The 12148-nt window shown below is 33.5% G+C and overlaps 1 protein-coding gene across 1 annotated transcript in view; it reads right to left on the bottom strand.

The window, feature by feature from the left end:
• STPG2 (sperm tail PG-rich repeat containing 2) overlaps nucleotides 1-12148 on the bottom strand; it is a 614041-nt gene that overhangs the window by 79525 nt on the left and 522368 nt on the right. Inside the window, 1 exon segment of the mRNA XM_042984154.1 lies at nucleotides 77-225. Coding sequence (XP_042840088.1) covers nucleotides 77-225 — 149 coding nt within the window.

Below are 12148 nucleotides of genomic sequence, written 5' to 3'. Positions count from 1 at the left end.
GATTCCATATGACAGTTAACTTACGGACTGTAAAAATGTGGCAACCCTATGATTCAGTGAGAACCAGCACACTTACCATTTAAAAGATTTTACTTTGCTTCCTGCGTGTTTTTGTTTGGGTTTTTGTCCTGTAGTAAAAGTGTTCTCTCTCTTGACCAAGGAAGGATTTGGTAGAGTGACATTGAATGTCCTCTTCAGAACAGAATGTCTTAAAAATGGACTGAGCTATTCAAACAAAAGAATAGCGTATTTTAATTATATCATTTATAAACTTTGAAAAATTATTTTTATAACTCTATAAGGAACTCATTAATGTAAATAACTTACAATTTATCAATACCACTCATTAATATCATACACATTTAGATTCCTAGGGTTAATATCTATAAATGTGCTTTAAAGTAAAAAATAATTACCAGTCATCAGGTTAACTAAAGCATGTTTAATAGTTTTGCCAAAGGGTATACATATTTGAGAGAGACAAATATCTTTTGTGAAACTTTGAACATGCTTTTAAAATAAATATATAGCTTTTTGTATATATTAATATCAAATAATCTTTATTCTCAAAATAAATTTTGCTACCAATGAAGGTAGATACTGACTTTTCAGATGTTCCTTCTCTTAACATTTATCATTTCAACAAATATTGATTAAATATATATAACCTGCCCAAAATTATATTTGGTACTATGAACATGCAGTAATGGGATAAAGTCCATTTACATTCACCATTCACTTACCAATGAAAACATTGAGCAGGCAAAAATCTAAAAATCAAAAAAAAAAAAAATCAAGAAATAGTGTCTGATTTTCATTTGTTGTAAGGGGTGTCTACTAAATCTCTTGCAAAAAGATCACTAAAAACAAAATTATAGAATATTCATTCAACTCATATTCATTGAGGTGCTTCCTATAAAGTAGGTACGAGTCCTAACATAGTGCTATGGACACTTAACTTTTGTTTGTTCTCATGCCCCTCTCTCCAAGAACACAGTACAATAGGATACATAAAGAATTTGGGAATTTAGATGAGTAGTTAAGTACAAATTGTTGAGAATACTGCATTCTCAGATTTATAGTTTTCATTGTCTGCATGTGATAGGATGAGAGTTACAAGTTTAGAGTCAGCTTCATGTAGAAGGATAATTAATAGAACTCAGTGCATTTTTGAACTTGGACACTTCAAATGTCTGTGACCTTTGGAAGGTTATTCCCCTTCTCTGAACTTTAGTTTCCTCATTTTCAAATGGAGTTAATGTCATCTACCCAATACCTACTTTCTGGGTATATCAATTGAATTAAAGTATGTAAAGTAATCTTTGTTCTAGAGAAGCAATACACTTAGTGGTTAAAAGCATGGGCTTTTGGTTGTAATCCCATCCTTGCTATCTGCTTTCTGCGTGTCCTTAAGTAACTTAACCATTCTCCCTGTGCTTTGTTTTGCACATTTAAAAAACAAAGATGATAAAATAGTAACTATTTTGGAGTATTGTTTTGAGAATTAAATTAGTTAATATGGTTTAAATATATCAAGCCTGCCATACTAAAACATCATATATGTTTCAAGTATTATTATTATCATTATCTTGTATAGTGTCTCCCCAAAAGTAAATATTTAAAGCAAGTTACATAAAAATAAATTTTCATTCTTATAGCTAAAGAATTGTGAAATTAGCCCTCAGTCTAGTAGTGGTCTGAAAAAACACTGAAAATTCGCTGGGATATATTATTCCAGCAGGACAAAATTAAAAGGAAGATCATTTTCATGATCAGAAAACAGAGAACAGAGTCTGGCAACCCCACACCTTGTTGTCAGAAAATATAAATTTTTCATACATATCCTCTTTTAAATGCATTAGTAAACAGAAATATATTTATACATTTCCAATAAATATAAAGCAGCATACGGAAAATAACATTAATTTGAATAATAACATAAGGGAAAAGTGCTAGTATTTATTTATTACATAAAACAATAAATACATTTCAGAAAAAATGTAATAAAATTAGAACTAAATAAAGCTGAGTTTATTTTTTTATTTTTTTATTTAAATACTTTTTTAAAACGTTTATTTATTTTTGAGACAGAGAGAGACAGGGCATGAGCAGGGGAGGGTCAGAGAGAGAGAGAGGGAGACACAGAATCGGAAACAGGCTCCAGGCTCTGAGCTGTCAGCACAGAGCCCGACGCGGGGCTTGAACTCACGAACCGCGAGATCATGACCTGAGCTGAAGTCAGACGCTCAACCGACTGAGCCACCCAGGTGCCCCTAAATAAAGCTGAGTTTAAATGTCAATCATTCCAAAATTTTAAAAGAGCATTTTGAAAAAGCTAGTAAATTAAGGAAAATATAAATATTTTAGAAAATAATTCAAAAGAATAACATCAACATTCACAGAATTACAGTCATAACCCAAATGTTTCATAATTTAAAAAAGGAAAACTGGGGAAATTCCACTTATTCCTCCTTTCATTCATTCCACAAGTGAATATCAAGTGGCTACAACATGCCAGGCACTGTACTAGGGTCTAATGATAAAACTGCCAACAAACAAGACAAAATTCCAGGCCTTGTGAAATCTACTGCCAATAATCGAATGATCGAATATATAAATGTAAAATCAAACAGTGATAAGAACTCTCAAGGAAAGCTACCCAGAAACAAATAGGAAGACCTGACTAAGTAAAGGCAATCATAGGCTTCATTAAGGGAGTGATGATAGAATGGAAATCTGAAGGAAGGACAGACCCTAGTTAGTCTACGATGAAGAGGAAGATGGAGTGAGGTAGTCCAGGTTCAGAGACCAACATAAGCAAAGACCTATTGCACATTCTAGACACTGAAAGAAGACTAATGGGCCTTGAGTGGCATAGAGGAAGGGAGGTATCATGTAAGGTGATGGTGTAGAGGTAAGTAGGCCATGTTAAGAATTTTAGTCTTTGTGCTAAAAGTGATGAGAGACCATTGAAGCCTCCTAAAAAGAGGATGAGAGATGATTTTCTGATTTGTTTTTTGGAAAAGTTATTCATTAATATACTTTGCATTAATGTTTTTATTGTACAGATACTGAGTATCATATGTATACTTATCTAAATATTGAAATGATTTTGTATCACTAATTCCAATGGGAATTATTTATTTTTGTTTGTTTTTTTAAATAAGAATTACTCAGCAAGAGGCTTTCAGATTAAATTACCTTCCAGAAGCAGGGAAGACTCTACAAGCCTGATGCTCAGAGAAGAATGGGTTAAAGATGAAAATGACAAGGTTATGTACAAATAGACTATTGAGAGATTATGGCACAAGAGAAGGATCCAGGGTCAAGCCATTAAGAACTCTAAAATTCATTGCAATGTATGGGGAAGGAGCCTATAAAAGATAGAGAAATGGAGCAGGTGGAGAGATTGGAGTAGTTATCAGGGAAGCCAAGAGAAGAATGCACAAGAGAATGTACTGAGATTTCAACCCTGCTGAGAAGTCTAATAATAAGTAGACTGACAGGGGCGCCTGGGTACAGTCGGTTGGGCGTCCAACTTCAGCTCAGGTCATGACCTCACAATTTGTGAGTTTGAGCCCCGTGTTGGGCTCTGTGTTGGCAGCTCAGAGCCTGGAGCCTATTTCGGATTCTGTCTCCCGCTCTCTCTGCCCCTCCCCCGCTCACGCTCTCTGTCTCTCTCAAAAATAAATAAACACTAAAAATGTTTTAAATAAAAAAAAATAAGTAGACTGACAAATGTTCTTCATATTGAGAGAAAAGAAGCACATTGATTAACTTAGTTGAGGTAAACTAAAGTGGTTATAAGCTAGATTGGAGGAAATTGAGAAGAGGTAACGAAGTACAGCATTAAGGAGAAATTTTTTTTTAAGATATAGCTTCAAAAATAGAAAAGATAAAGAAATAGCTAAAGGTAAATGAAGGTTCTGGAAATATTGGTATATACATATATATATATATATACACATATATGTTATATATATATATATATATATATATATATATATATATATATATTTAGCAGAAGAGATTTGAAAGTATTTAAGAGACAATGGAAATCATCCCATAATTGAGAGTGAAAGGGGATAACGGACGGTGAAATGTTCCAGAAAATACAGCAGCAATAAAATCCATAGCTTAAGATACGTGGTGGAAAAAAAAAAGTTAGGGAGGGAGCCAAATCATAACAGACTCTTAAAAACTGAGAATAAACTGAGGGTTGATGGGGGGTGGGAGGGAGGGGAGGGTGGGTAATGGGTACTGAGGAAGGCACCTGTTGGAATGAGCACTGGGTGCTGTATGGAAACCAATTTGACAATAAATTTCATATTAAAAAAAAGATACATGGAGGTATTGGTATTAGAAGGAAAAAAGGAGTAATCTTCTATTGTAATAGTTGAAAAGGATTAAAAGATAAATCCAGATGCATATAAATTTATAAATTATATAAAATGTAATTGAGGGAAATTCCATCTGATATCTTTTTGTTTGTTTTTCTCTGTAAGTGGCTTCAAATGTTCCTCTTACTCATATTCTCATGGAAATGACTAAGGAAATATACGATTACAGAAAATCATGTGTTAGTGTTGAAAAACAGGGATAGGACACTTATCTGATGAAAGAATTACTGATATAATAGTGATAGGAATGGACTGAAGGGGACTTTAGAGGGCTGCTGATTTAAGCCTCCTGTCTCCCATCTTCAGCCAAGTTCCAAGAAAAAATACTGACTTCCAGCATTTTGTCATTCTTGATCTAGAAATGAGGAAGTAGTATGGTATCATTGGGAATGAAATACTGGAATCAGTAGTTTTGAAAGGCCCCAAGTTTCAATCCTGGCACAGTACATAGAACAAACTTAGAAATGAGCATGGCCAATTTTATTTCTGACTTTAGAAGTCAGACAAAAGCCAAGATTCTACTATGCCTGCATTTGGGAAGTAGAAGTAGAGTAGAGGTATCAAGCTTTATCTATAGCAGACGAAATAACTGAAACTCTTCCCATGGCTATTCACCCCACTAGTTCTTTCTATACCTTTCCCCAAAGGTTTCTGGACCCCAAAATTGAACGTCCACCTAAAAAATATTTAGAGAGGTGGCATAGCACCAGATATTATAAAATAATATAAATCTATATATTTAAAACAATGTGGCTCAAGCCCAAAAACAGGTGGTAAATTCAGCGGAAAAGTAGCTTGCTAGGCTTAAAATAAACATAGGCATTTAGCATATGGTAAAATTGGCATTCAAGTCAACAGGAAAAGGATGCACTCAAGGGTTTGGTACTGGAATAATTAGATTTGTAAAAATAAAATGAGTATCAAAAATATGAATATATGAAATATCATATCTTCACATTACGGGCTCGTGCAAATTTAAATGTTTAAATGTTGTTTTTAAAGTAGAGAATTAGAATAAACAGAAGAAAAGACAAGTTATATCAGGCCTAGGATTTTATTTTTAGGAAATTATTCTTATTCTTCATAAATTGGTACCTAAGATGATTTTTTATTGTATTGTTTTATATGAGAATGCTAAAAAGTCTTCAAATTTCTAGAAAGAACTTCTGATAATGTTTTGTAAATTAATTTCAATATAGGAAAAAAATAGAATGCTGCCATGGTCCTTTTATAAAGTTAAATATATGATTCTAAAACATGGCTACTGTTCACTATCAAAAAATATGTGCACTATCCAACATCAAGAGTTCCCATAGAGCTACAATAATCAAGATAATGTGATATTGGTGAAAGAACAGATAAAGAGATAGATGGAATGAAATAAAGAGCCCAGAAAAAAATCCACACAAATATAGTCAACTGATCTTTGACAAAGGAGCAAGGACAATACAATGGAGAAAAGATTGCCTTTTCAACAAATGGTGCTGGAACAAGTGGATATCCAAGTGCTCAAAAATAAATCTAAACACAGACTTTACACCCTTCACAAAAAATTAACTAAAAATGGATCATAGACCTAAAGGTAAAATGCAAAAATACAAAATTCCTAGAGGATAACATAGGAAAAAAATCTAGGTGACCTTGAGTTTGGCAGTAACTGTTTAGATACAACACCAAAAGCATGACCCATGAAAGAAACACTTGATAAGCAAGCCTGTATTAAAATTAAAAAACAAAAAACAAACAAACAAACAAACAAACAAACCCTTCTGCTCTGTCAAAGATGCTGTCAAGAAAATGAGAAGACAAACCACAGATTGGGAGGAAATATTTGCAAAAGACATATGATAAAGAACTATTATCTAAAATATACAAAGAGCTCTTGAGACTGAACGTTCTGATTTAAAAATGGGCAAAAGATCTGAACAGACATCTCAGCAAATAAGATGTACAGATGGTATATAAGCTTGTGAAAGATGTTCAACACCATTTGTCACTAGGGAATTGTAAATTAAAACAAGATGTCATTACATACCTATTCAGATGGCCAAAATTCAAAATACTGATGTCACCAAATGTTGGTAAGGATGTGGTGCAACTGGAACTCACTCGTTGTTGGTCAGAATGTAAAATGGTGTAGCCGCCTTGGGAGAGAGTTCGGTGGTTTCGTACAAAACTAAACATATTCTTACCATACAGTCTACACTCTTTGGTATTTGCCCAAATGAGTTGAAAACTTATGTCTACAAAAGACCTGCACACAGATGTTTAGAGCAGCTTGGTACATAACTCTCAAACCTTGGAGAAAACAAAAATATCCTTCAGTAGGTGAATGAATAAATAAACTGGTACATCTAGCAATGGGATATTATTTGGTGCCAAAAAGAATGAACTATCAAGCCATGAAAAGCCATGAAAGAACCTTAGATGCATACTAGCTGACAGAAGTCGAGCTTAAAAGACTGCATAATGTGTGACTACAACTGCATGAGATTCTGAAAAACAAAACTATGGAGACAGTAACTAGATAACTGGTTACCAGGAGTTAGTGGGAAGTAGGGATGAATAAGTAGAACACAAAGGAATTTTTAGAGCAGTGAAACCATTCTGTGTGATACTGTAATGGTAAATACATGTCATTAACATTTGTCCAAACCCATAGAATTTACAGCATCAAAAGTGAACCTTAATGTGACCTATGAACTTTCGGTGATAATGATGTGTCAGTATAGGTTCGCTAATTGTAATAAATGTATCCTGTGCTGCAGGATGTTGATAGTGAGGGAGGCTGCGGTGGGGCAGGGAGTATATGGGGCCTCTCTGTATTTTCCATGATTTTGCTACGAACAGAACACTGCTCTAAAGAAGTCTATTAAAATATGTGGAGTGATTCCAAAATTCATCTGAAAGAGTAGACAAAAAAGAATAGATTGGTAAATTTTTAATAATAACAATAATAAGCTTGCCTGTTACAAATTAAATAATTCAAATAGCCATAATGATTAAATTAGAGATATACTGGTATGCTGTTTGACAAATGTTTGGATGGAAACTTTTTATTAAACTCAAATGTTGCCATGTCTTATATGTTTCCATTCTAAATTCTAAGTTACCAAACATTTGTGCATGTAATTTCATTTCATCTCTTTAATATACATTATTATACATTATTGTACATTAATATACATTAAATAAAAAATAAGACATTTATGGTAAATTGTTCAAGAATGGATCTATACATTATTATCACTGAGGATGGTATGAACATAAAATAAATGGTTAAAAATCACTAATACTGCAAATAATTTGCAGAAGGAGAATGATAAACAAGTACATGAAGAGAGACAAATTAGGTCTGGAAAAGACCAAAAAGCTGGACTCTAAATTAAACATTAAATCTTAAACTGTGACATTTGAGAAATGGGGTGATGTTAACAGGAATCTAGAGAGACACAAAATTTAATGGCTCAAATAACCACGTTGAAGAGGTGACAATGATCAAAGAGCTAAACTTCTGCAGTCATTACACTGTTGGGTGAAAGAATGAAGCACGTAATCATATGTTCTTAACTGTGCATAACATCTTCTAATTAACAACTTGCTTTCTTTTGAATCCTATGCAAGCAGAAGTAAGAAGATTGCCATCCTTGCTATATAGAAATGAAAACAGTTATTTAGTATTCCAAGCATTTTCCACCTAAAGATAGAATGAATATGAGATGGCTCTTAAGTGTATTTGATCTGCACTGAAACCATGTTCAGATCATGGCTTTCAGAATACAAAAATATCTGAAACTACTCCTCTGCAGCAGAGTCACCTAATGTCCACTTAGACTTTTATATTCTGTGTTGTATGGTTTGCAAAGCTGATTTAAAATTAATCTGAACTAAAGAACAATTTATATATGCCATTTCCTTGGAATTATGATGAATGTGTTTGAAATTTGAATTACAATTGAGATAAAGTCAATACAATGTTAAAAGCTGTGTTTTCTTTCTCAAACTCATAATGGAATGAAAGTTAAAATGGCTCTATTCTAATTTGTCATGTCCATAGTTTTCATGAAATTATAAATAATATGGTATCTATTCATTATGTAAAGTAAAACACATTTCTTAGGACATTTTAGTCACAAAGAGTCATTAGGGTATTTTTATTCTTATGTTTGGTAGGATAGCAACTGTTGTATTTTTTCTGGGATGCTTAATGTCTTTCCAAGCCACAGTGGGATATTAAAAACACAAAATGCATTACATTGTTTCCTGCCAGAGGGTGATGAGATGACAATGACCTGATAACTTTTGTAATAGTGATTAGAGGTATGCATTTAGAATAAAGAATAAGCAAGTATTGAAATTAAGTCTACTGAATCATAGCTTCGAAAAGGTCAATGTCCTGAAAGACTGAGGAACTAGTATAGATTAAAGGAGACTAAACAAGCATGGTAATTAGAGATAATAGATGATTCTGGATGTAGAAAAATTAGAATAAGGACTGCATTACAGATAATGGTATTGTCACAATGTAAATTTTGCAGGAATTGATCATTGTTTTATTGTTAATATCTTTGTTGTCAGAAGATATGTGCTGAAGTATTTAAAGGTAAAAGATTGTGATAACCGGTTACACAATATGTAACTCCATCATCATCATCATCATCATCATAATATGTAAATATGTATGTATATACATGTGTGAGAGTGAGTATAAGAGAGTGAGAAACAGAGAGAAAGATAAAAAGAGGAAGAGAACAAATGATACAATATGCTAACAATTGATATTTGGAGTTGGAATTTTTTCAAAATAAATGTTGAAACAAAATTCAAACTCAAAACATACTCTGTTTTCTATGACTCCCAGTGTTCAACTGTCCTTTTGCTAATATCCTGGTTATAATGCCACCTCCCCTGCAATCAGGAGTCCTCTGTCCTCTACTCAATCCTACACCATGTGCCTCTTTTTCACAGTATCAGAGCTTTGATGGTGGTTCAGATTTATCTTTCTCCTAGAGATTTGTAAAAACTCTATTATTGGGCTCGTTGGGTCCTCCTAACCTTCAGGTCTATTTGAATTAACTTCATCCAACACCCTTATAAGTACTGGAGAGAAGTTTGTGATTTCTATTGCCTGTTGGTCTTGTTAAATAGCACGGTCCTCTGGTATTTTTTCTCTTCCAAATAATTAGGGAATGAAGATTAAAGAAACACTAATTAAAAAATAAAGCAAGTTTCATTACTAAGTGTATAGGGAGGAATGAGGGGTGGAAAAGAGGAGCAAGAGGGAGAATGACAATGAGACCAAAAAAGAGAGAAGGAGAGTATGAATGACATATATTAACAGTTGATGTATGTAGTCATTCCACATCTTCTGTGGCAAAGCACCTCACGGTCGGGTAACAGGTAACTGAATTACACACTTACCACAGAAAATTAGCTACAGTATTTGTAGAAGGAAGTCTTATTTTCTCCTCTTTTGTCAACCACACTATCACATCTACCCCCTTCCCTGCATCTGTACCTCTGATATCTCCACCTTGAGTAAGAGGAACCCCATTTAGGATTTCCGCATTGCTCCCAAACCCAGTATTTCATAGCCTCTCTCTCTGCTTTTTCTACTTATTAAATTTGATATTATATATTTTATTTTGTACCTTGCTTTATTTCTTATCTAGATTAGTAGAAGTAGTTTTTGTCTGTTTTGTTCTGTAGTACTTACAACTATGCCTGACACGGAAACCTGAGAGGTCTTCTTTTTGTTTGTTTTAAAATTCTGAGGACTTCAGGTCCTCATTCATTCCTGGAAAATTCTCAGGTAAGATTATTTGGGTATCTCTTCTCCATTTTCTTTATTTCCTTTTTTCTGGAATTCATATGAGACATGTGTTTAATCTTCAATATTCTCTATGTGTTTAGGTAAGTGTTTATTAAAGCATGGAGAAAAATGCACAAATAAGTATAATGTAATGTATCTTCAAAAAGTGAACATTGCTGTTTAAAAAGCACCCAGATCAAGAAATAAAACATGCCCAGTCCGCCAGAAGGCTCGTGCATGCCCCTGCCCAGTCACAATTCCCCATATTCACTGCAGAGTCTACAGGTCACAAGTATCCTGACTTCTAAGACCGTTATAAGATCATCTTTGCCTGATTCTAAACTCTACGTAAATGGAATCACATAGAGGATCCCCTTCTGTGTCTAGCTTCATTCATTCAGCATTATGCTTAATGCGGTTGGTATGACATTCGTTCTGATTCTCTTTTACATTCCATTTTAAAAATATACCACAATGTATTTTATCCATTCTATTTCTGATGGCCATTTATGAGCTGTTTCCAGATTTTAGCAATTATAAATAATGCTTCTATCCATCAGTGTGCATGTCATTTGGTACACATATGTATGTATTTCTGTTAGTTATATGCCTAGAAGAGTAACTGCTGAATCATAAACTATCTGTACTTTATTTTTACAGAATATACCAAATAGTTTCCAAAGTATATGAGAGGTTCATTTTTACCACATCTTTTCCAAGATATGATTGTCTTCCCCCCCCCCAACCTTATACATCTTAATGGGAATGAAGTAGTATAATATTGTGATTTTAATTTGGTTATCACTTATGATGAAATGGAATACTTGTTCATATGTTTATGACCATTTGGATATCCTCTCTTTTTAAAAATGTGCGTGTTTCAGGGAACCTGGGTGGCTCAATGGGTTAAGCGTCCGACTTCAGCTCAGGTCATGATGTCACAGTTCGTGGGTTTGAGCTCCACCTTCAGGCTCTGTGCTGACAGCTCAGAGCCTGGAGCCTGCTTCAGATTCTGTGTCTCCCTCTCAATCTGTTCCTCTCCTATTCCTTCTCTGTCTACACAAAAATGTTAAAAAAAAATTAATGTGCCTATTTCAAGTCTTCTCTCCATTTTAAATTGGGTTATCTGCCTCGTTTTCATGGATGTGTAGAATTTCATTTCCAGATGTATGTGTTGCAAGTATCTTCATCCCTCTCTGTGACATACCTTTTCATTCTTTTAGTGATATCCTTCAAAAATAAGTTCTAAATGTTAACGTTATCCAGTTTATCACTTCCCATTATTAGTTAGCATTTGTAAGTCTTGTTAAAGAAGTTTTTGACTAGCTCAAGCTCATGAAGATAGTCCTGTATCTTCTTTTCTAGAATCTTTTCTTAGATCTACAGTACATCTGAATAGACCTCATATGCAATGTAAGACAGCAGTCAAGATTCTTTTTTTTCCTATATGGGAAACCAGTTGAATGAGCATTGTTTGTTGATAAGACCAACTTTTCCCACTGTACTACATTATCTTAAAGAGAAGTCTATTTGTAAGATATGTCTTCTCTTTCATTTGTCTCTTTATTTTCCATACTACCTTACCTACAATAGCTAGCTACATTCTTATTTCTAATTGTGTTGGCTATCAATTTCCATATACATTTTCAAGTCAGCATGTCAATTTCACACACAAACTGCTGGGATTTTTAATTGGGATTACTTTGACTTTAAAGAGCAATTGGGAGAAAACTGACTCAAAATATTTAGACTTCCACTTTGTAAACATATGTTTCAATTTATTTGATTCATTCCTATTTTTTCTCAATAATTTTTGTAGTTATCTCTTTAGAGATTTTTTATATTTTTTATATACATTTTAAGTTTTTATTTAATGTACCCTATAATTTTTCATGTCACCGAAGTTTCATTTAAAATTTTTGTTTTCTAACCATCT

Source organism: Panthera tigris, chromosome B1 (assembly GCF_018350195.1).
Source record: "Panthera tigris isolate Pti1 chromosome B1, P.tigris_Pti1_mat1.1, whole genome shotgun sequence".
Classification (NCBI taxonomy): Eukaryota; Metazoa; Chordata; class Mammalia; order Carnivora; family Felidae; genus Panthera; species Panthera tigris.
This window is presented reverse-complemented; position numbering and strand designations above follow the sequence as displayed.